This window comes from Rhamphochromis sp. 'chilingali' (genome assembly GCF_963969265.1).
Source record: "Rhamphochromis sp. 'chilingali' genome assembly, chromosome: 22".
NCBI classification, from domain to species: Eukaryota; Metazoa; Chordata; class Actinopteri; order Cichliformes; family Cichlidae; genus Rhamphochromis; species Rhamphochromis sp. 'chilingali'.
In genome coordinates this window covers 28469490-28494114 of record NC_137950.1, presented here as the reverse complement: position 1 = coordinate 28494114, position 24625 = coordinate 28469490, and the positions used below count along the sequence as shown (strand labels likewise).

Here is a 24625-nt window from a genome sequence, read left to right as displayed (position 1 = left end):
CCTGGTGGCGCCAGTGTCCGGCAGCCTCGCCTCTGTCAGTGCGCCCCAGGGTGGCTGTGGCTACAATGTAGCTGCCATCACCAGTGTGTGAATGACAGGTTGTGCAAAGCGCTTTGAGGTCCTTAGGGACTAGAAAAGTGCTATACAAATACAGGCCATTTACCATTTTTGCTGCATTTATGTGTGACTCACCAGCGTTCAGCGAGGGGTACTTTGAGCAGCGGTTTGGGCAGTCGCAGCCGCTGCTCCCTAACAGCGTAGGTCAGCACTTGTCTGTCAGAATAGTGTCTGTAGGGCTGGTTTCCCAGCTCGAACAGCTCCCACATAGTCACCCCAAGAGACCTGAGACACAGGACAAGATTAAATATATCTTATTAGTGACTTCATGTACATTTCATGTATACATTTCTTATAATCCTGCAGTAACGTCCATCCTTTTATCTACTGTTAAAAACTTACAACTATATAAGCGTTTGTTAGTGTATTAATATTATAAAAGCTCCTGTGTGTTTCATTCTTTATAACTTATATCCATGGAGTTAGGGCTGGCGATTTCACGTCTTACAAACTGTTCAAAAAGTAATAGAGAATTACAATAATATTATCATAATATATATTTGGCCTAAAACTTCAAAATTTAAATCTTATTCAACAGAATGCAATATAATCATTTTGTTTTAGACTTCTGGGAGTGACGACACGCTGGTGACATCCTCAGTAAGTTTGGAGCTAACTTAAGGATTGTTTTAGGTAACTTGGTACAGTATTTAAAATGATGGTTAAGGGCTATACATGATGTCAGCGATCGTCCTCACAAAATACAAAAGATCATTTGTATTGATCAGATACCAGATGTTGCTGTGTTTGGTCTGGTCTGCCACCAGCAGGTTTCCGTGCACCTCGTCCACCAGCTCTGGAGCGATCCAGCGCAGGGGCACGTACATCTGGTCTGATGTCACATAGTAATCGTCCTGAAACGAGGGTCAGGTAAATTGTTAAGTTGCAGAAATATGACAAAAAACAAATTCAAACTAAATGACCTGCTGGACAATTTAGCCTTTTCTGATATAATGCTAAAAAGTGAAAAGAACGTTCTTATAACCCTGCAGAAATTCACTCGACTGTGATTAATGTAAACTTAGAACCATTTGGGAACTGACTATTTATATAACGAGCTTGCTTTTTTGTTGCCTGCTAGTGATGAATACAGAATATATTTTCAAACTTTACAAAGAGCAACAGGACCAGTTTGTTGTTTGCTGATCTTTTTCACATTTAACACACTGGTTGTGTACCTTGTACTTTGTGTGGGCCAGACCATAATCTCCGATCTTCACTGAGACATCAGCCGTCAACAAGCAGTTTCTTAAAGCCAGGTCACTGGAGAGGGGGGTAAACAGCTGTTATGTCTCTCTAACATTAGCAAACACAAAACAACAAGACTAGAACATTTTTATCAATGTACAAAAATGCTTAGAAGTCCTGCAAACAACAGCATTTAGTCCTGTGTTTTCACAGTAGGCTAAAAATAAACAAAACAAATTAAGTAAATTTTACTAAAATGAAATAAAATATACAGGAAATGCCTTGCCGTAAGTGCCCAACAGGACAAGAGTAATTACTTGTATTGTTTATGTCATTTAAAGCTTCAGGTACTTCTTATTTTGCATTTGAAATATGAATCTATACTATTATAGGTAAACTTATCCACCATGATTTAAAGTCATGACTTGAATACTTTAAGTATGTTTTGATGATAAAACCAGGTGTACTGTTGTAGGAATACAACTTTTTCTTTTTTTGAGTATGAAGTGAAATGAAAACTAGATAAAATAACAATAAATTATTGGAAAAAATACAAAAACTGGAGTCCTGGAGAGGAGGGATCACCGCCTGCAACAAAATCACTGATGCTGGAGTCTTTAGGGAGCACTCAGGCAGCACCAGGATATTGTTTCAGGAAGCGACCGAGAGGCAAAAGGCTAATCTCAAATTCAGAGCGAGATATCTGTAATACTTAGTAGAAAAATCTCATTGAAATAAAAAAAAAAATCTTTTTGAATAGAGCACAGCAGACAGAAAAATAACACACACACACACAAATATGAAAAACGGTTAATAAAGCTGGATTTTCAAGAAGTTTGAAGGACATGTTTGAGGAGGGCTTTTGATTCATTCAACTGAAAGCAGATCAAGCTTGGGTTAAGCATTCACTGAACGTTAACTGATTTAAATGAATGGACACGTGTGAGGTAGTTTGGAGGCTTCAGCAGTAATACTCTACAAATAAACCGCATTAGATGACTGCATCTTGTCTGTTAGTAAAGCCATCCGGTGTTCTCACTGAACAGCAATGACTGAAATCTGTTATCAGTATTGAAGAACAGTAAGTTATGATATACAGGCTCACTGCTGTAGATCACAGAGACGATAACCTTATGGCTAAAATCAAAGGCGTCCTTTAATTCTACTATCCAAGAAACCAGATGAGTCAGATGGTGACTCTTAAATTAATGATCGTTATCAGGGCAAAAACCTGAGTATCTGTTGGACACCAAAAGAGTGGTAGTCGGGTCACTTTGTGCAAATATTCTCTGCAAGCTTTCAAAACTTTTTGGCAGCATTTCACCAACGGGTAGAAATGTTTTTGAACATGTGCGACTGCTCTTCTAACTTCTGCATTTCCCAAAGAAGTTCTCTTTTCCAGGCCACCAGGGTAAATACAAATTAATAACTTTGACCACCTTCTGGTAAAAATTCGTTTTAGAAATATGTACGAGAGCTAGTCCTAGCCGATGTCTTTCTAACACAATACGTTGACGATTTGGAAATAAAGTCATAGCAGTCTGGACCGTTTTAAAATATTTAAAAAATACAGGCATTTACGAGAGTCACACCTTTTGGTCTGCATTTTGAAAGTCTCTGGTTAAGATCAGACTGAAGGTGAGTCGGGGCCTGTGCTGGGGCAGAACTGAGGCATACAAAAAACTAACTGCTTCAGCTAAAAGAGGACTGATGATATAGAATAATTGTGTTATTTATAGGGTAAACAGAGGTAAACAGAGACTGCCTGCTTGACTGAACAGCATCAGTGACAGCAGTCGGATTTCTCAGGCTTAAGTCTGAAACGACTCTTTACCTGTGTGTGAAGTTGTGTTTGTGCAGGTGCAGGAGGCCTGAGGAAATGTCACAGGCCATCCTTTGAAGAATCAGGGGCTCTGGGCTCATGGTTTCAGAGGTTCTGCAGCTTCTGAGGTAACCCTTCACATCCCCCTGCACATGAAAGAGAGCTATAAAACATCTGTATGACCACTGGAGGGCAGTCTTACTATTTTACTGCGTCGTCTTTGTCCAGTCATGTAAACTTTGATTGGTGTCAGAAACCGGAACATTGCACAGGAGAAGACCAGACGAACTAGCAAATTTGTTGTCTTCACTTTTCTTTATGGAAATGGATAATTAGAGTTTTTAGGGATGAGCCGAGAAATCCAGCCATCTGAGTGAATTAAGCTTCTCTTTGGACTAAATATCATCTTCTTGGCAGTCTTCATTCTAGTTTGTCTTAAAGCTTTAGACTGTTTGGAGTCTACATAATAAATAACAAGTTTGATGCTAATAATTGCAAAGTTTCCTCTAAGTTAGATCTGAATGGGATGTTTTTGGTTTAGCTTTTGCTAACATTTCCACACTCGACCTCGCCTTATAAGAGGAACTACCCACCTGCACTTAACCTACAGTGGGAATAAAAATAAAAGATGAGAAGTGGCAGGAGGCTCTTGGTTTTACTATTATTCACTATAAATATCTGTGTGTAATCTACTAAACCAATCACGGTGAAGGATTCTGGGAAGTGGTTGGAGTGGCACAAGTGTAAATTGACTCACTTTAAGCTTGTCTGCCAAATACTTACAGCAGCTGCCAAGAAGGATTTTATTAGACAGTTAATATAACATTCTACAATGACAAATTACTAAAATGCTTTCAATCAGTTGAAGTACTACAGAATTTGGATTAAAGTCAACAGTCAAAAAAGTTGTCAAGGACATTAATAAACTAATGTTAAACACGGTGATTTTATTAAAATATTAAACCCTTTAAATTAAACTGGGATCATCAAAATAAAATCCCCAGTTGAGATTTGGTATTGTATATTTTTTTTTCATACAATGATTTAAAGAGTGTCTCTGTGCACCTGTCTCATGGCTTTGAATACTCACCAGTGGACAAAACTCCAGCACCAGCAGGTAGGGAGTGATCTCAGTGCACTGGGCCAGACACTGCAGCAGAGCAGGATGCTGGAGGGCACTGGAGAGCAGAAGAGAACAGGATCTCAGCATGCACATATTATGTATCACCTTTAAACACGAGTATATGTTTTAGTATTACATGGGTATAAATACTTTTGGTATTGAGATATGGTTGATATATTTGAGTATTCAAGAAAATATTAGACAACCACGCTGAGACACCATCCATCTTAATTTAACAAGTACTGTTTTGTGGTAATATCATTTATTTTTCATTCTTCATACTCTGCTTTTATTTTTTCCATTTAACCTTAAAGTACATTTAAAGTGTTTTTTCTTTTACTCTGATTCGATTTTAACCTTGATCTGCATTTTATTCTTGCACATGTACCAGGCATACATTTATTCTAACTTATTATTCTTATGATACTCTCTATGCACCGATCACCTTTAACAACTTTAATGCAATCCACCGAGAGGTCTGTCATTATTATACTTTTACAAGCTTGTATGTGTTACTGTTATTGCTGCTGAGAAGATTTTAACCTATGTTAACGACAAAGGGGCAAAATAACAGCAACACGTTAGAATATAAACACCGTGACCTCAGTCTGATTTTTTTTCCAACAAAAATGGAAAAAGTATAAAATTTTTAAAAGAAGAGTTTATGACAGAGTTATTGTATTGGCTTTACATTGCATTTGTATTCCCAAGGAAGTATAAAGTATAATTTGCCCAGATAATGCCTGAATCCCTCTGCAGGGATAAATAAAGGATTAATTATTAGGATGAATAATTATATATTACAGTATTTATTAAGTATATTTAAAGACATGCATCCTTAGTTTTAACTAAAATATTTGACTGATTGTGATTGGAAAACAAAAGCATGATGCTATACATAAAAGTTACAGAAAAGCAAGTAAAAGCAAGTTTCATAGATCCTGGGAAGCTGACCCGTCAGTATTTTATAAGTTTATCTCAAGTTTTGAACATAAAACATTTGCAGATGTCTGCCTCAAACACCCGGAAGGGTGACAAGAAAGAGAATTGAGAGAAACCAGGAGCAAACGACAAACAAAAATGGACTAAAACGTCAGGACAGAGGACACAAAAATGACAAAGACATGAGAGATGCTCAGGGCTCAGGGGTGGCTCAGGTTTACCTGATCCAGCTTCAGTTAAGGAGACTTTATTAAAATGTAGACTGGACATATGTAAGCACTACTTCTGGCTTTTAAATCAGTACTTTTAGACTGTAGATTTTACATGTACTGCTTAAATTGTCCATGTAAGAATAAACTACAGACACATGTGAGGGAGGTGAAGGTGTACCGGTAAGGCTGTGCTTCTTCCAGGAAGTGCATCTGGTCCTGTACGCTGGCACTGGCTTTGAGTTCCTTGACCACCACTTGGGTGGTGTTCAGGCCTGCGTTCACCTCCCCCAGAAGAACCTGAAACAAGTAGAGACAAATGCATACAGGGGAAGGCACACAGACAGGATGGCCACGTTCACATAAGCAAACACATTAAACATGCAATGGGAGTACCATTACACAAAGACAGACAAAACGAGATGAAGCAGGCATGCGGGAGTTCAGCAGTGCAGATAATACGCACAAACAGATGGACATACCCAGTGACGGTGCACAAGGATGAGGAGGGTGGATGAATATTCATGAGTGAACAGTATGAATAAGAAAAGGAGGAGAAGCAGACAAAGAAGCAGAAGGGGGAAACGAGAGAGAATGACAACAACATGTTATCTGGTTGTAAAAACATGTTAACACACCAGAAGGTTTAGGCTGCAAGGAGGGCTATTACTTTGAAAATTTAGCAGCGTAAAATTTGTTCTCAAGGCCTAAGTCTATCACTTTGGGAACAAGCTGACATCAAAGGCGAGAGGATCGGGCTGGCATTACACACTCAGACATTTCAGGTAACGCAGCGTGTCGGACATTTTTAACCGACTCCCGCTCCGAGCAGGAGCCGGGATCACAGCAAAGACTAACAGCCACGATGTGAGTCTCAACGATGCTGCGTTTCATCTACCCGGCAGGGAGCGACAGATTTGAAATTACCAGCAGGTTTTTATGAAGATTGAGGTTTCTGAAGTGGGCTCACCTTCCCAAACCAGCCATTCCCAATCTCTTTCAGGTAGAGAAGACTGTGGCGGCTGAGATCTGTTGATTTCAGGAGTTGGACTGAATAAGACAGAGAAAAAGAGAAAAGATGTAACAGAGATTGGTGAGTGTCAATCAAAAGCCTTTGAACTGAAGTCATGGTCACTCACAGCACTAAACATTTTGCATGTTTTTGTCCATTTTCTACAAATTTCTTTGCGTTATCGTCAATGATTTAAACTATTTAAACCGCGCTCATTGAGAAAAAATGAAAGTACAAGTGATGAATTGCAGCTGTCCTTGTGGAAAGTTGGTGTCAGTGGTAACATTTAATTTCTTTAACTAAAAAAACAAGATTGTCACTGATATGTAAAATGAATCCACCTGTAAGTGGCATAAATTATTTGTACACACATTAAAGTTTCAACTCCCCCATTTCAACTGCACATGCATATTCCATGTGTGCAGTTTACATAATTTTGACACACTAAACATACTAAAACTAATAATCTTAATGTTATATGTATTTGTCAGTCAGATGGGTCAAGTAAAGTAAAATCCACTAAACACAAATCATTTCCAAAAATACAATCGGTTCTTCTTCACTGGACAGTACATACGATATATTGGATCAAAAGTACATTATCATTAGAATGTAATGCAATGTAAACATTTAATGTTCCATTATCACGCAACAAAATCATGATGGCACTGATGGATTTCACCACTCAAACGGGGCTCGGACAGAAGGAGTGCTTATCGACTATATGAAAATGGAGGGAAACCAAATGCCGAAAAAAGTTTAAGTGTTCATTAAACAATTATAAATAGAAGAAGAGTGCACGTCTTACACTTGAATGCCTTTTTAAAAAGGTTTTCAACTTAAAAAAGATTAATATTTAATTAAAGTAGTATTTAAAAGCTTCTGAAAGACGTCTTACATCTGGAAGCACTGAATAAAATGTTCTTAATTTAAACATTTCTTAACATCTGCAAGTTCAAAAAAACATCTGCATTTGCTGGGGTTCCTGTTTTTTCTTTTTTTAATAGTTTACCCCACTTTAATGCATTTTATTGTTTTATTAGTTCATCATAAGTTTATTAACCTCTCTAAAACATCTATGCGAGAGCTCCTCTGAGCCTGGGACAATTTCCCAAAGAACAAAAAGAGATCTTTTATCTTACCACGATCACATTTCTTGATCTTTTTTATTCTCTCTGCCTGTTTCATCATAATACAGATGAAATGGATTATTCTTTAATAATAAAAGATTTCCTGGTTTTACTACTTTCTATTATAATGACTGGACTTAAACCTGAAACATATACCAAAAGACTAATATGTACAACATGAAGAAATGATATGACGCAACGCACCAGATCCAGGTTGTTAAGTAGCCACTGAAGGGTCCATCCTCTGTTCAGTCGATTGCTGTTAACCGCCTCTAAAGCTAAACATCCGCACATGCCAGTGGATGCTGCCCATTGTTGCCCAGACAAAGCAAACTCTGCCCCTAAGTGTTATTCTCTACCGAGCCGTCTCTGTCACCGGTCTGTGTGGCGGTCCTCCAGCTCACCGGTGCATCGCTCTCAGCATCCCCCGATGACCCGCGTCCTTCCTGCTTGCTGAACATGCCCAACCGCCCCATCCTGTCCCAGCTCCACCGAATGAAACAGACTGAGGGTAGCATCCCCTCCTCTCTCCCCTCACCATCTATCTCTTTCTTTCACTCTGTGTCTCCCACGATGGAACTTGGATTCTGGGCGTAGAGGCAGACAGACAGATCTTTGTGGTGCTATCTTCCCCCCTCCAGACTGCGACACAGTCCAGTCACTGTGTGGAGGCCATATTGGGCACCCCTGTCCCCTTCCCCTGACTGGTCATTCCTTACACCCACTTACACTCTTGCTGGGCCATAACAGAATAGCCACTATTGTCTTTTTGCTTAGGGCAGCATGGCACCAGTTAGGACCAGTCAGCAACACTGGAGCCATTATCTGTGAGCTCCATGACATAAGAATGAACTGAGCTTTGGTGATAACTGTGGCATGCAATGAGTTCCACCTACACCCTCATGTTTACCACAAATATTCATAATTCTGACGGAACAATGAGAGAAAAGAAACTCTTAAAGGCTATATTAAGCATTTGTTAACTTTCACATTGTCTCTGGCACCATGTTTGGTTTGTGTGCACGCTGCAATGACATTTGTAAGGTATAGTGGGGTATCTGTATATATATATATATGTAGGAGTATATATACTGTATGAGGGTGGATGTGAAATTGAATTTTTCCTTAACATGTAAATGTTTACTCACAACAATGCAAAAGAAGCTGTAGCAGCATATGTTTGGTTGTCTTTGTATTATTCTACTAATACTAGATCTCTCTGTTCATGCATCCATGCACTCTTTATGAATTCATTTATTCCCAGGCCTTTCAGCCCTTAATTTAACCATCACGACTACGTTTCTAACCCTAACCTAATTCTAATCTTAACCCTAAGCCTAAAAGTTGTAAATTTCATGACATTTTAATCAGTCAATTGATCCAAAACTCTCACAAAGGTAGCCCTATGCATGTCAATGTAAGCTCGATTGTGTTTGGTCCTGTGTCCAAACACAATTGCTCAGAATAAGAACAGAAAAATATGCTCACAGAGTGCTTGAAATGAAAAAAACCCACATTACTGAGCTAAGTTCTGAGATCCTATTTATAAGTTAATTTCATTTGACAGCACTGACCGGCCCTTACTAAGATGCTGAGCATGTTGATAAGAATGCATCAGGCTCAAAAACCCCAGCAGCCGGGAAGCCTTTAGCGAGATGCACGTTGGCAAAATCAATCATGGCCAAATGGAATTCCCATTATCCCCTAACAGTCCAGTGCATCATGGCTCACTCTCTGCAGGTGCTGAGCTGTAGTGCTGTCCTTGGATAATCATTTAAAGCCAATTATGACGTTTAACCATCCTTTTTGTTTGGCTACAGACGACAGAGCAGCGAGACTGTTCTATATGAGATAAATAAGGATCATTTTGAGCTGTGAATCATGTAACTGTGCCGAGGCCAGCGATGAAAGAAGCGGGAAATGAGTAGAACATCTCCCTTTTTTTGCTTCAATTCCTCATTGTGTTTTTATGTGTGTGTGTAGTTGTTCTCATGTGTAATATGAGTGGGTGTGAGCTCCATTAGTCGTTACAGTGCAGCCTGCAATGCACAACAGCTGCATCAGGGCGGGTCCTTGAAACTGGGCTCTGGTCTGAGCCAAGCTCTCGCAATACCGGTGTCTCATTAGGAACTCCACTTATTCACACAGTCCAAGCACAGCCCCACAGCGCTGCAGGATGACAGAAGAGATGGGAATATTGGCTGAAATCCTCCTGCTTCAGCCCTCAGGAATTATCAGACATTAGAAATCTGAGACTCACACCAGCACGGTGTTGAAAGTAACGTCAGGAGCTTTCATTCTTGGAGCCCCTTCATTCGCTTCCTCAGTCATTTTGTGGCAGTCACTGCTCTTCCTTTGTAGTTTTTTCATGCTTTTTATTTGTTTTTGTAATTAAATGTTCTTCTTCTCTCTTTCTTTCTTTCTTTCTTTCTTTTATAGTTTTAATATTTTATCCTCATGAAAAAGCTTTCTAAACTGCGTTTGTAGGAAGATATACAGATAAGTTTGAAGTTGAAGTAGAAACGTTAGAGTAAAATGAGACCTGTTCTTGATGAAATGGCAGCAAATAACTGAAAACTAAAATTATGAGAAACGTGAGAAACATGAAATGGAGCGAGACGGATCATTTTCTTTACCTCATTTCCCTTAAAAACAAATACCCCAAATGATGTCACTGGGTGAGGCAGTCCTCAAGGTGCAGTAATGAATCCCTGACTGCCACTACAATACAAACCATATGGCTCCTATTATTTACAGAAGAAAAAACGCCTGCTTTAAAGGATCAGGTTCCAAAATCATAGGAAATAAGTAAGAGAGTGTTTTCTAACGCGCACAACGTTGTATACAAATGAATTTGGTTTTAATTGCCAAAGTTTTGCTTTTGATGCCATGAAACCAAATCTGCCTGTCTAGATCATAGACTGTATATAAAAGATGTTGGAAACTGTGATCAGGAACGTCTTTGAAACCAGATGTGACCAGGATCTACCTGACAAAAGAGTGACACTGCATGATCAGACCATAACAACTTGTCAATCACACGGCTAACGGGGACCACAATTTACAAAAAGCACATCTTGTTGAACTCAGAAAGCCTTGAAATGAGTGATTAACATAAAAACTCTTGAGGAAAGTGTTTGCTGAAGTCCTTTCCTGCAGGTTTCTATACAGTCCAAGCGATAACCTCTGGGGGCTGAAAAAGTCTGCCAACAAAGAAGTGCCAAAAACTGCAGCTCCTTCAGTGGCTGTTTGAGTCACTCTCCATGGACTCCTGTGATAAAACGCATTACAGCATTAAAAAGCAGGTTTACAGCCTGGTAGTAAAACACAGTTTTGTCTGCAGACCCTTTCCTCCCCCATATCAACCGTGCTGTGGGTAAACAGCTTTCAGAACCTATCCCCTGGCATGCCAGCAAGGCCTAAGTTTATGTGTGTGACCACTTTGTGTAGCTGAGCGGAGGCAGTGAAGTGGAACAAAACCACAGGTGACACTACGCTACTATGTCCATCTATTTTTTTCTGTAAGTAAAAATTGACCTGACTTTTCAGACCCGGGTTGCATCCATCTATCATTAAAGGTATATTGTGTAGGCATCATAAAGAATAAGAAACAGAATTCTTCCTTATTAAAATAAAATTACCCTTCAGGATTTTATTTTTTTATTCGACTACATTCAGACTTGAAACCGAGCAAACATTTACATTTCGGTGTATTTGTGCTTTGTTGCAGACCCGCGTTTGCGTGGGCTCGATCCACAAAGTCTCACCACACTCCAGTGCCATAAGTTTATCAGGCAGCATCAGCCCATTAACACACAACAAGGACCATTGTCACATACGAGCAAAGAGGAGAAAGAAAGCATCAGAGTGAGAGGGGAGAATTCTCACTGGGGTTTTGTGCTCTTGCATGCCTCACATACCAACAAACAGCAGTGTAGGCTGGTCGCCTGGACATTATTATACAACAGGCAGATGTTTGTGGGAGAGAGTGAAAGCTAAAGAGCACAGAGTTCATTCTGTAGGGACCTGCAGCGAGGGATTGTGGGATAGGTGGAGATCCAGCTGACCGAGGCCAGCGTAAGGGTGGTGTTCACTCCAGGGACAAACGTTGACGAATGCCAGACACACTAGTCTTCTCCATCTTATGTTACTCTCACACCCTTGATATGCACTTGAATGTGTTATGTTCTGGTACTTTTACTAAACTCCTGAAAGGTTTGCATCAGTTTGTAAATGACTGCACGCATAAATGACTAACCAATGATTGAAAATTGTCACAAGTGAAATTAGGATTGGATATTCTTTAAACTCTGGTTCATTTCACATCGTGCCTTCCAACAGCAGAGAAAAAGCACAAATCACTTTAAAGTTGATCCGTGGATTTCGGAGATTTACTCTGTGAGAAAACAGCAAAGGAAAATGGGAGGACCCTGTTTAACTGCTTCTCCTTTTTCAGAATCAGAATCAGAAGACTTTATTTATCCCCAAGGGGCAATTAACAAACAACAAAGTGACTGAAAGGTGAATAAATAACTATAAGTGACTAAAAGTGAATAAAGTGTCGGTAGTATAAGAAGAGTGTAGAGTAGTTTATGTTTATGGGTGTGGGAAATGTTCTTATCGGCTGGAGTTAAAAAGCAGAGTGGCTGAGGGGACAAAGGTGGCTCTCCTCCTCCTCTCTGTCCTGCAGGAAATGCATCGGAGGCGTCGCCCAGAGGGGAGCCATTGAAATGCGGGGTGAAGAATGTGAGAGGGGTCGTTGATGATTTTGGCTGCCTGTCTAAGAGCCTGTTGACTGAAAACCTGCCAGAGTTCTGACAGGTAGGCCAATGATTTTAGAGCACACTGATGCGGTGTGCTGCAGTCTGTTCCTGTATGAAGGCTGAGGGAGTGGAACCAGCAGCTGATGGAGGTCATGATGCTTTCCAGGAAGGCGTAGTAAAAAGTCATCATGATGAGTGTGCCGACTCCAAAGGAGTTGAGTTTCCTAAGGAGGTATAGCTGTTGGTGGCACCTCCTGAGAATCTCTCTGTGTTGGCAGAGAATTTCAGGAGGTTGTCAAAGATGGTTCCCAGGTATTTGTGCTCCTCAACTACCTCCACTGGCTTCCTGTGGATGGTGGTGGTGACTGAAGCAGCCAGATCCCTCTGCCTACTGGAGAATTCACCACCATCTCTTTGGTTTTGCTCACGTTCAATTCAAGTTGGAGCTGTCACACCACTCTACAAACTCCTGCAGAGTGGACCCGTGGTGTTGTGAGGGGCCTGACAGCAGTGACAGGAGAACTGAGTCGTCAGCATATTTAACCAGGTGACAGTTGGGCTGTGTGGATCTGCAGTCATCGGTGTAGAGGATGAAGAGAAGGGGGGAGAGCACACAGCCCTGGGGGGAGCCAGTGGAGGTGGAACGGAGACCGGAGAGAGTTGTTGACCCGAACTTTCTGAGTCCTGTTGGTCAAAAAGTCCAAAATCCACAGGATTAGCTGATCATCCAGGTGAAATCGGGTGGAAAGTTTAAAGGCTGGAATATGAGGCTGCAGAGTGTTGAACGCTGATGAGAAACCAGCAAAAAGAAGTCTGGCGGAGGAGTCAGGGAGCTCCAGATGTTTGTGGATGGAGTCCAAGATGAAGATTTTTGCATCATCGACACCTCTGCGTGCACGGTAAGCAAACTGGAGTGGGTCCATCAGGGGTCATTTGCTCTTACCATGTGCTGTTTTATGATCTTCTCCATGGCCTTCATCACCAGGGAGGTGAGGGCCACAGGACGAAGATCATTCAGAGACTTTAGGTTGTTTCTTTTGGGGATGGGGATGACTGGAGTGTTTCCACAGCTGGGGGACGGTGTGACTGTCAGCTGAGTGTTGAAATAGAGTCCGGAACACACTTCCTAGTTGCCCTGCAAAGGGCCTCAGAACTCGACTGCTAATGTTGTCAGGGCCGGGTGAGCTCCTCTCCCTGGTCCTCCTGAGGGCTCTCACCACATCCTCAGTCCTGAAGCTGAGTGCAGAGCTGCCAGGTTTGAGTGAGGATCTGGACTCCTCAAGCTGGGACATGTTGTCCATCTTAAACGTGGTGTAGAAAGCGTTGAGGTCGTCAGGGAGGGAGGAGGGGTTGCTGCCCTCCACCTGGATGGTTCTGGGGGTGGTGACCACCAGTGTTGGTCAAGTTACTTGAAAAAAGTAATCAGTAACTAATTACTGATTACTCCCCCAAAAAAGTAATCCCGTTACTTTACTGCTTACTTATTTTCAAAAGTAATTAATTACTTAGTTACTTAGTTACTTTTTAAAAACACGATTTACAACCTGAAGAGGTGATAAAGCGATAGATCTTTCAGCCCAATTCTACTTTTTCTACATAATCATCATACAAAATGTAATCAAATGGAAAAGTCTCTTTTTAAAACTTGTTTTATTAGTTTTAATCTTTTAACTTTATGCATCAAGCAAAAATTAATTATATGCAACATTCTCTGAGTTGAATAAATTAGTTTAACATGTAAACCTATTTTCTGCACATTCCAGCACATAAAATAAAATATTTTTTGTGTTTACACTCAGTCTTTCAAATAGATGCAAGTAAAACACAGCAGAAAATAAATAAAGTCAAAGACTCAGCGGTCCTGTTGCTCTATTTTCACCTGTAAAGCAGGAGTGGGGTAGGCGGAGGTTTACCCTGGTGCAGGTGTGCCGCGGTCAGTGGAAGAATCCGCGAGTTTCTCTGTGAGTTTCCCATTACGTCGTAGCTACTCGGTGCTTGCTCGGAAGTTTAGGGGTTTTTTTCGCTGTAAAAAGAAGTTTTCTTCCCACGCACAGCGGACACTAATGTTTTTGTCACTTTTTATGGAATCAAACTCAAAGTAAGGTCAGTACTTCCACGCTTTAAACGCTGCACGCTCATACTCTCTCTGCACTCGATATATGATCCACTGTTGATCTGCACACAGCTGTTGTCACTAACGTCGCACTCGCTTACGTCACTGTCGTGAGACATTCTCGCAAAAAAATCACGGTTTTAGTAACACAGTAACGCAGCGTTCCTACGGGAAAGTAACGGTAATCTAATTACCGATTTTGCAATAGTAATCCCTTACTTTACTCGTTACTTGAAAAAAGTAATCAGATTACAGTAACGCGTTACAAGTAACGCGTTACTGCCCATCTCTGGTGACCACAGTATTCACAGAGGCCATGGTTTTGAGGCCCTGCCAGGCTGAGTGGAGGTCCCCTGTGGTGAATTTTTTTTTCAAGTGTGTTTTTATACTCCAGTTTAGCAGTTTTTATGGTTTTTATTTATCTTGACCTCCCTGTTGACCTCCTTTTTGTCCAGTGCAGAGCCGGTGAAGAAAATCCTGAAAAAGGATTTTTTTTTTACACCTTTACAGGTCCCTGTATGTTTTTTTTAACCATAGGGAGTATACATGATAGTTAGACTGTCTCCCTGCTGTCACTCGCTGGTTTGCTGGCTCCCATTTTGAAGCCTTTTTGGCCGTCATCATCGTGCATCTGACTGAACTAATAGTAGGCCCGCCCTAAATCATGGCCTGCTTTATTGTCCTTTTTGACAGTAATGGGAACCATAATTTAAAATGGTGGAACTGAAACCATGAACTCATCAGGAAGGTGTTTAGCTGGGTTGTTTTCTTATTGACTTCTACACAGTCACACCTATTCTCCAACTGCCTCCTTACTGGCCACTAGAGAGAGTGTCCAAGTAAAGCCCTTCTGCACTGACTTCACTCTTCAGCCTCTTTGAAAATGCTCCAGTTTAATTCAAAGTTCCTGCCCGTGTCTGTGTTTGGAGTACTCGTGCTTCCTTGGAAAATATGGACAGAGATCTCCGATGTTGTTCCCGGGATCTGCTGGAGCCACTCGCCTAGCTTGGGAGTCACCGCACCTAGTGCTCCGAAGCAGCTGGATAGCGTAGTGGTTAAACTACACGCCTTTGGAACAGAGGATCGCAAGTTCGATTCCTGCCTGGGGCGTCTGTATCCAGTAAGGGTCCTAAGGCTAGACCCCCTATGCTAAGCAAGCCTACCGCAGACATGAGTGAGACAGATAAATATGAAGGCATGCCGGCTCGGACGTCGCCCGGATCAACAAGGTCCGCGTCAGGTGTTGAGGAACCAGGGCACCCTGATGAAAAGTGGGCTACTGGAACAAGAAGGCATCGGTGGGCAAGAGACGAAAACAGGGCGTTGTTGGAATGCTACTACGCAAGTAACCCCGGCGGAAGGGGCTACATATATATATATATATATATATATATATATTGTTTTTTATAGCTGGTGGTATAAAAAAAGAGCACAGAATAAATGGGGTCATATGGAGCCCACAATATAACATTCATGGGTAAACAAATTCTTCTTTCCCAGCAATATTCCATATATTTTATTCAATATCATGAGACGGGTTGAAAGTGAGAGGGGGCTTGAGTATAGAAATGAGCACTACTTCTAATGTGCAGGGAGAAGAGCATGGTTAATGACCGGTTTTATTACCTGATCAAGCTTGTTTTGATTCAGTCAGCACTTTAAATAGAACACGTGTGAGTAGAAAATAAAGTCTTTATAGGAAAAGTTTTAAATAGCAAATCATATCTGCTCAACTCTGTGGGCATTTTTTAAAACACCGAACAGTGATGATAAACTGCTTAATTTTAATTTTGCTAAAAAAAATTAACCATTATTTGTACAGGTAGTTCACTGTAAACTGGATTCAAACATAGAAAACAAAGGAAGTTAACGTGCAGTGTTAACTTTAAAAACTCGTGGATTGGGAAGTCCTCGTTACACCCCGTGGAAACAAAATTTAAAAGTAAAACATCCAAAAGGTCAAGTAACAAAACTGTTCTTTAAACTGCAAGTGTTGCTGGAGCTTTGATTTGTAGGAAAAGAAGTTCCTTTTTGTATTAGTAATGCCATGGCACCACAAGCCACATCCACCCTTTTGATTTGAGGCATGAAGTAAGCAGCAGCAGAGAAATTAGTTGTAGCAGCGTCCTGATTGCAGTCACCTTCAACCACAACAGCCAGCTGCTCCTGATGCACAAACAGAGGCTTCTGTTCTGCACTGTGCTTCTTAATGTTTGTTGGAGTTATTGCTTGGAAACGAGTGCCATAGCACGAGTATGTTGTAAAGAAAAAACACAGCTGAGTAATCAGCATGCAAACAAACATTAACATGTTTTATTTCAGTTCAGAAATGGAATCAACGCTAGATTTCCTAAAAGTAAAATAAAGATAAAAATTGTTCTTTTTTGAATCCAGAGAAGTTATTTTAACTATTTAGCTTAATTTACCTCCTGTTATCGAGCACTAAACATGCTGTAGTTTAAAGATGGCAGTCTAGGTCAACCCACTTTGACCAAACAGACTGAAATATTTTCCAATTTTCCAATCCCATCCAGTCGAATGGAGTCTTTGCCAGGCCGATTCTGGCCCCCGGGTCTTATGTTTGATACCCTTGCATTAGGTGAATTGCAGGGAAAGTTTGGTCCAGCTGATTGGCTCCAGCCCTCGCTCAGCTAAACTGAGCTGAACTCACCTGATCGAGCTGGTTGCTTGGCGACTGGCAGGGACACCTCAGTGAGCGGCAGGATGTAGACGTCAGGACTACCCTGGGAGGCCGGCGAGGCCAAGGTGGACATGTCTGCATGGTACTCCTCCCCGTCCACATTCTTGAATTCCTGCAACACGCCAGGAAACATGCACAAAAGGTCAAAGGTCAAGCTAATGAAGAGTCTGCTCCCACATGGAAAAAAAAAGAAAATTCAAAACTGTAAAACAGTGCAGAGTAAAATTTCAATAATTATGCAACTTCAAACTTAAACAGCATTTAATTTGAGAGTCAGCTCCTTAAAATGCAACTCGCACATTAGAAGTGAAAATTCTCCAGAGACTTCCGCCGTTTTGTAATTTGAGGAAAATATTCATGATGGAAACTTGCTGTGTGTTAATGCATGTTAAATCAAAGCATGGAGGGTTCTTTCATACCAATGAAACCACTGCAGCTTTTGGCCCTGTGCATTTATATTACAATGATGTCAGTGGGAGCTGACAAGTCTTCCACATTAAATGATGAGCAGACTCCTAAATCTATTAAAGAAACAACAACTTTATAACTTAAACTTTTTCTCAACTTCATTATTCAACCTGAGTTCAATTAACTACCATTTTTATAATATGGGAACCTACTGAAACTACCTCACACCTGTACGCATCAGACCATGTGTTGTCAAAATATATCTCATGGTTTATTACAGCCCATGAGTGCAACAAGAAACATTACCGTTGTAGTCGTCGCAGCAGACTGAACCTTAATCTGAACAAACACAGCTGCTGTCAAGAAATGGAACAGCATCACCTCACTAATGATTCATGATTTAAACTTTGATTTTTCAGTCATTATCAGCCCATTCCTTGTGCCTAACCATTTCAGGAAGAATGTCGGTCTTGGTGGTTTCTTCCTGTTAAAACCTTTCTTCCAAGAAAGCTTGTCTAAGAGAGTTCAGGCTGAAAAATAAAGGTGCTCATACCAAATATTGACTGACAAACTCCTTTATAATAAAATATAAAGAACAATATAAAGCTCAAGACTTTCGCACCTTTAACTTTGTAGCTTTGCACTACAAACTCTTCCATGCTGGATTGCATCATACAGTTCAATCAGGCTGCTGTAGGCCTGTGAGAGGGGAGGGGCCAGGGCGATCCTCCGTTATCATCACTGACCCTCAACAACAGAAAACAGAGATTTTTGTTGTTTTTGTTTGCACTAACCCTGATTATTGTGGCACTGATGTATGGTTATGTAGAAAGTTGATGATATTTTGGCACAAGCACTGAAGCAGAGCTGAGATAAACTGAAACAAGCTGTCCTGGCTCGGTTCTGCATTTCTGTGAGCTGTTTGTAAAACTGTTGGAGAGTCGCAGTGTAAACAAAGCCAGTCTGGAATGTCCAGAGATTATTAGCTCTAAGATTACATGTATCTCAATCCTCTTCTGAGATAAGCTTGATGACTTACGCGTTTTGGAAACATGTAGAGGACAGACTGGAGACGAGAGCTTCGCTGTCTTACTTTCACTCCACAAAAAAATGGTTTTCTTTAAATTAAATTTTCATGCAAAATTGACAATGAACATATTTATTAAACACTAAGGCACAAAGGGGGTCTTTTAACGTGATTTACTACCAATTTAGACAATCCCTCTGCTTCACAGCAGCAGGCAGAGTGATCAATGCATCTGCGAGTGGATTAGGGAGGTTGGTGTCACACCCACATCCCTGGCAAGACAGATCCTTTAACATGGTTAAAGATCAAATTGAACTTGAAAGAAGCTGAAAACAAGAGATGAGTAAGGTAACTTGTTTTAAATTGTTAACAAAGAAAAAACAAAGAAAAACTGTGCCCACATTTGTAAAAATGTTGTATGAATGAACATAGTGAAGACTCTATAATACTAACTATACTAAAAATCAACTTGCACTCTAAACCACTATTGAGAAATGTGAAGAATAAATGCTGTACTACAAACTAACAACAAAGATAGAAAAAAAGGGCTTCTTTCTCTGCCAGGGCTGAACAATTTTGCACAACAGCTGCAAAGCTGAATTTCATGAAACTTGGTGGAGAGGCGTGGCATCGTCAAAGGAAAAAGCCATCAAATTCTGGAGCAGATTCACATTTTTTAAATATTAGCTCACTTTGGCTGTTAATATTCTTTTGAATGTTGCATAAAATAGGTCACAGGTCTTGTTTCTAATTCAATTTTAAAAAATACATTTAGGAGCTGGTGAAAGCCTCCGTCTGCTGAACGTAGTCACACATCGATGAAGCAATGAACGAGGAGGGGAGGGAGGTGGTCTCACACACACACACACACACACACACACACACACACACACACACACACACACACACACACACACACACACACACACACACACACACACACACACACCGGATGTCAGAATAAAATCTCTCAGATGGGAGCTGGAAAGCAGCGGTGTCCCATCGCTGGAAAAGACTGACCTTCTGCGGCCCTCTGAAACACCCACACAAACACATGCACACATAAACACCTCCATCTCATGCCTCATCCTGTCTGTCCCCCAAGAAAGTGGGTGCGCACACACACACACACACACACACACACACACACACACACACACACACACACACACACACACACACACACACACACATATTAGTGCACCCCCCCTTCTTCAGATCCAAATCTTCACACGGCCCTGCTCGCCCTCCTATTCAACATGTGGTTTCACTCTCCACACTTTCCACACTGGCACACACACTGTCACTGCAGACTTGCGCACACACACGCATACACATACAACAGCATTTACACAACACCATAAGCATCCCATTCTGTGAGTTCTGCAGTCAAAGTGTTTAATCTATGGCTGCAAAAAATGTGTACTTTTCATTATTGTGCACAAATTTTGTCCTGTAATGAGTCCAAAACCTAAAGGTTCTGCAATCGTATGAAACAGATAAAAGCAGCACACGATTTCCATCATGCTTTATAGAAATGTCATCTTTGCTTGACTCATGAAAAAAATCAAAACTAATAAAAGGGGAAAAATCTTAACAACAAATGCATTTGTTGTTAAGATAAAGAAAACCTCTCAACATCTTTGGATTTCCTTTGCAAAATGTCTGTTTCCAATATTTACTTTAAACTTTCCTTCTTAGTAACAAAAAATAAATTCTCTACAACATCATCTGCAAGCTTACCTCTCCCCAAAATCTGCAGGTGAAGATGACATCCCAAATGCCCTCAAATTTGGGTTACAGCATCTCAACCTCTTTTTTCCCCTTACATACACACTGAGTGCCCCCCCGCCCCACTTCACGGCTCCCATTGGTTGAGGGCAGCAGGATGATGGCAGTGGCAGGAAGAGCGGCTGCAGCAAAAGGCTTCATCACGCTGCACTGAGAGTTTCACTGTTGCTCCACAGAGAAGAAGGAAGACAAAAGGTTTGCAGCTTGACCACTGAGTGTCCCTGGGATTACTGGGGATGGAGGGAGAACCAGAAAGGGGGGGGGGGGGGGACACAGAGGAAGAGGGAGGAGCAGTATCTCCCAGTTCACAAGTGGGACTGAACTTATGGTTATCTCATGAGGGGAGAAACTGAGCCCCCAGAAAAATGTGTGAGAGAGAAAAATACAAGTGGGAGGAGGAGGAGGGATGAAGGGTGAGGGAGTAGAGGTGGGGGGATGGGGGGTATTCACATACTATATGTGTGACATCACTCGCTCTCTTCCTTTCTCTACTAAAATCCAGAGAACATCTGCGGGGCAGTCCCCTTCTCCACAAAACCAAGAAAAAAAAACAGCCAGATGTATTTTTTATTAACACAACGCTTGTAAGGACATTCCTTTCACTGCTTTTCTCTCTGCCTTTTAACCTTTGACCTCACTGACCTTAGTCTACACTTAAGTTGACTAGCTCTATAACTTATTTAGGTTTTCTAAAAATTCCCTTGCTGTGGATCATGTTCCATGTGTGAAACTTGCCTGTGGGCTTCCTCCGACAGTCTAAACAAAAACGCTTGTTAGATTAACTGGTTTGATGACGTTGGCTGTGGATGTGAAGCAGATCGAGGGATTAAAGGGCGCTGAGGTATTGAAGCTGTACATTAAGAACAGAAGAGCAGAGGAACTATTCATGGTCGAGTGACCTTAAGCTGTATAACTGAGAGACTTTCACTATGAAAACTGTTTGAGTCAAACACTGCTGCTGTTTTAATAGACTGGTATACAGCAAATTAAGATATTTAGGAAGCAGGTTTACTGTTATTATTATTACATTATTATTGCTTCTTTTTGTGGCTCAGTTTAGATTTTGCTTCATACTTGTCTGATACAGCTCTTTTGACAGGAATCAAATTATCTATGTAACATGTGTCCTTTTTAAATTAGATGAGATGATAACAAACAGCTTAAGCAGACCAAATCTCCTAAATTCGACTCTCACCTCCCCGCTACTGTCTGCAAAACACAGAGACCTTTTCGCTCTTGCCCCCCCTCCTCAAAGTGTTTTTTCCTATCTCTAAAAATCCCCCTTCCTTCTCTGGGAGAAGCTGTGTCTAATTCCAGATGAGGCCCCGAGGCCGGATGCACTGCAGGCTCATGGGTATGCCCTTCCTCACGCCCTTGCGCCCTCTCACTTCCCTCTCTTCCCACTCCTCTCGACAGGTTTTTGAAGTGGGTGGTCCAACCAGCCAAAGACAAAAACCAGACATGAGGCACATCATATATATTCACTAGGAATCAGTTTTTGTAACATACAGCCTGACAACCCATCATGCATTTAGTGCTGAAGAAAGAACAGGATGTTATGCAATATGACTAGAAACATTGCTGCAATCAGACATTCCTGATCCAGAGTGAGAGGAAGTGGTGAAAAAAAAGGAGACGAGAAGAGACCTAAAGGCGAACATGTCTCATTATTAAAACAATCTTACATGTCCCTGCCTCTGTGAGGAAAGGTTATCTGGCAGGCCTAATCACACTCATTCAACAGCTTAACAGTAGCATAAATGATTCTGCAATTTCCTCTAAAGCGCCTTGAATTATATTAATTCCTTACACAATGATGCAACATAAATTAATAAAGTAAAGAATTAATCATTAATATGGAGCACAGTAGAGGCTTGCTGTGGGAGACCAAAGAGAATGCCGTATTAACAAAGCAAAGAAATTAATTATTTTTTAAAAATATTTGTTTTCCTGTGAAAAAAAAAAATATACAAAAACTTTTGCACCCACATTTTGAAAAAGGTGCAAATAGGATATTTTAGAATTTTTTGCATAAGTGTTAGTTAAAGCTAACATGCTAAACCTGGACTGTGAACATGCTATTAGGTGAAAGGAAATGATTACCAAGTAATTTTTAGCCAATGAGAAGAGGCCATGTCTTCACTAATCATGGTGATGTCAGTGTAATGCTACAGTCACAGTAGAGAAAACAGGGTCCAGTCTGTTTAATGTGCTCGGTAAAAATTGCAAATCTGTTTCCATTTATTGTAAATCTGACTTATATCAAACAGGAATTTAAATTAACTGCTTACATTCAGAGTCCAGCCAGAACCCGGACTGGACTCCAGGTAGGTGATGTAGGTGCTGTAGGACAGCAAGTTAACTAAAACATTACATACTTTCTTGGCAACCTTGCTTTCATATAGGAACCAGTATAAAACCAGTTGCCAACTAGTTGAGCCGAGTCTGCAGACAAGCTGCCCTTGTTGGCAAAGACTGGCTCAGATTGATCGCTCCATGTTTGGCAATCTATGTGTTTATAAACTGGATGACATTATTTGCAAATCATGTCATCATGTCTGAGAGCGACTGCACTCAGTTGACTGTTTGTAGACAGGCTGCCTCTCACCAGGTGACCTGTGGAATCCCCTTACAATCAAAAGAGGTGGAGGGTCTTGCCTGCTCCACTTCTGGGAGAACAGCTGTTCTCTGCCACTAGTTGCAGTCATAGAAAGTGAAACAATTTGCATTACTCATACATGTATTTCTGAGTTGATGTTCATTGTTTTAAATGATCATGTGTAGAACTTAGCAGAACAGTCATGATCAAGAATCATCATCTGCCTCCACCTGACCCCATCCCAACCCTCTGCACATCCTCCTTCATCTGCATCTACTGTACAAACCTCCTCTGTGTTCTCTTTTCCTCCTGCCTGGTAGCTTCATCTTCAGCATCCTTTGTCTAATCTATCCACTATCCCTCCACGACACATGTCCAATCCATTTCAGCCTTGCCTTGGTCAAAACTCATGGACTACACATAAGAGGTGGTGAGAATGACGATGAATGCAAGTACTCTGCTGGCTAACTTTGGGCCCTGATTGCATGGATTTTAATGTGGCATGAACCAGCCACTAAGCATTGCTGCTGACCAAGTAGACTATCCCCTCTCCCCCACCCCCATTTCAAATAGGAAGTGAACTCCCTGATGAGTCGTGGCAGAGCACTGCTGGTTGGCTGTTAGGTGAGATGTTTTAAGGCATGTCCAGCTGGGAGGAGACAGTGGGCAGATCCGAAAGTTTAACTTAGTTTCAAACAGTTTCCATTGTGGATTTTGTTATTTTCTATTTAATTTTCTGTTAAATGTTTAAGTCTATCTTACAGTTTTCAGTTAAATAACAACCTCCCTCTGTTTCTTGTTATTTTCTTGCTGGTGAGACTGTCCAGAGGAAAAATACAGAGATGAAGGCACCTGCTACGACCTGTGAGTGCACATACTGCAGGTTTTCATTCAAACCCTGATTGTAAACAACCATATACTTGTTTACAGCACAGCTGCAAAAGGATACTCAGCTCACAATAAAACAGAATAACTGCAGATAAGGGCACATATTCAAGTATTTTTGTACACACCATCTTCCTTGTTCCTTGTCCTATTTTCTCGGGTGCCATGACCCATTTCAGCGTTTTGCTCAGAAACGGGGTCTACATCAGCCACAAGACGGTTCTGAAAAGCTGCAGGCCTCCGACCACTCCACAGACACGGACAATACCACCTCTGCGTGCTATTTATCCTTCTTTCCACTTCAATATGAGTATAAGTGGGTGAAGACAGTATGTGCCGATAATGGTCATCTAAAAACAAACTGTGAGGAATGTTCTGCTTTTAGGCCATTTGCAGTAACACTTATGGGCAGGGAAAGCAAGCATGCACATCTCTATGCAAGAGTCCAACTCATGCTTTAATTTTTGACTCTATGCCTCAGATGTAATCATATTTCACATGGAAGCAGATGGAGAGGCGCACCTTGAAGCCAATCTTGCCCTTCTTGCAGCAGAGGCAGGCCAGCATGAGGAAGACGAAGGTGAAGAGACCCGAGAACGAGATGGCCACCACAGCCAGGGATGATGACCAGGACAGTTCACTCAGTGGAGCGCCATCTGCAGGACACAGAGTGACAGAACGAGAGTGTTAGCAGTGGGATGAGATTCAAGTGATCAAATTGTACATTAAAGCATCTTATTAAGGCACAAAAGCATGCAATGACATTAAGGCCTTTTCATTGCATTTCTTTCTTAT

General features: G+C 41.2%; 1 protein-coding gene across 4 annotated transcripts in view; it reads right to left on the bottom strand.

The window, feature by feature from the left end:
* The window catches only part of aatkb (apoptosis-associated tyrosine kinase b), a 70603-nt gene that overhangs the window by 7537 nt on the left and 38441 nt on the right, over positions 1 to 24625 (bottom strand). Inside the window, exons 2-10 of one of the 4 annotated variants that reach the window (XM_080872401.1) lie at positions 24353 to 24486; positions 17091 to 17232; positions 6372 to 6451; positions 5583 to 5701; positions 4218 to 4305; positions 3140 to 3273; positions 1296 to 1380; positions 850 to 971; positions 193 to 342 (exon numbers count right to left, since the gene is read on the bottom strand). In XM_080872401.1, the coding sequence (XP_080728527.1) occupies positions 193 to 342; positions 850 to 971; positions 1296 to 1380; positions 3140 to 3273; positions 4218 to 4305; positions 5583 to 5701; positions 6372 to 6451; positions 17091 to 17232; positions 24353 to 24486 (1054 nt within the window). The other 3 variants (XM_080872402.1, XM_080872403.1, XM_080872404.1) reach the window with 3 other exon arrangements.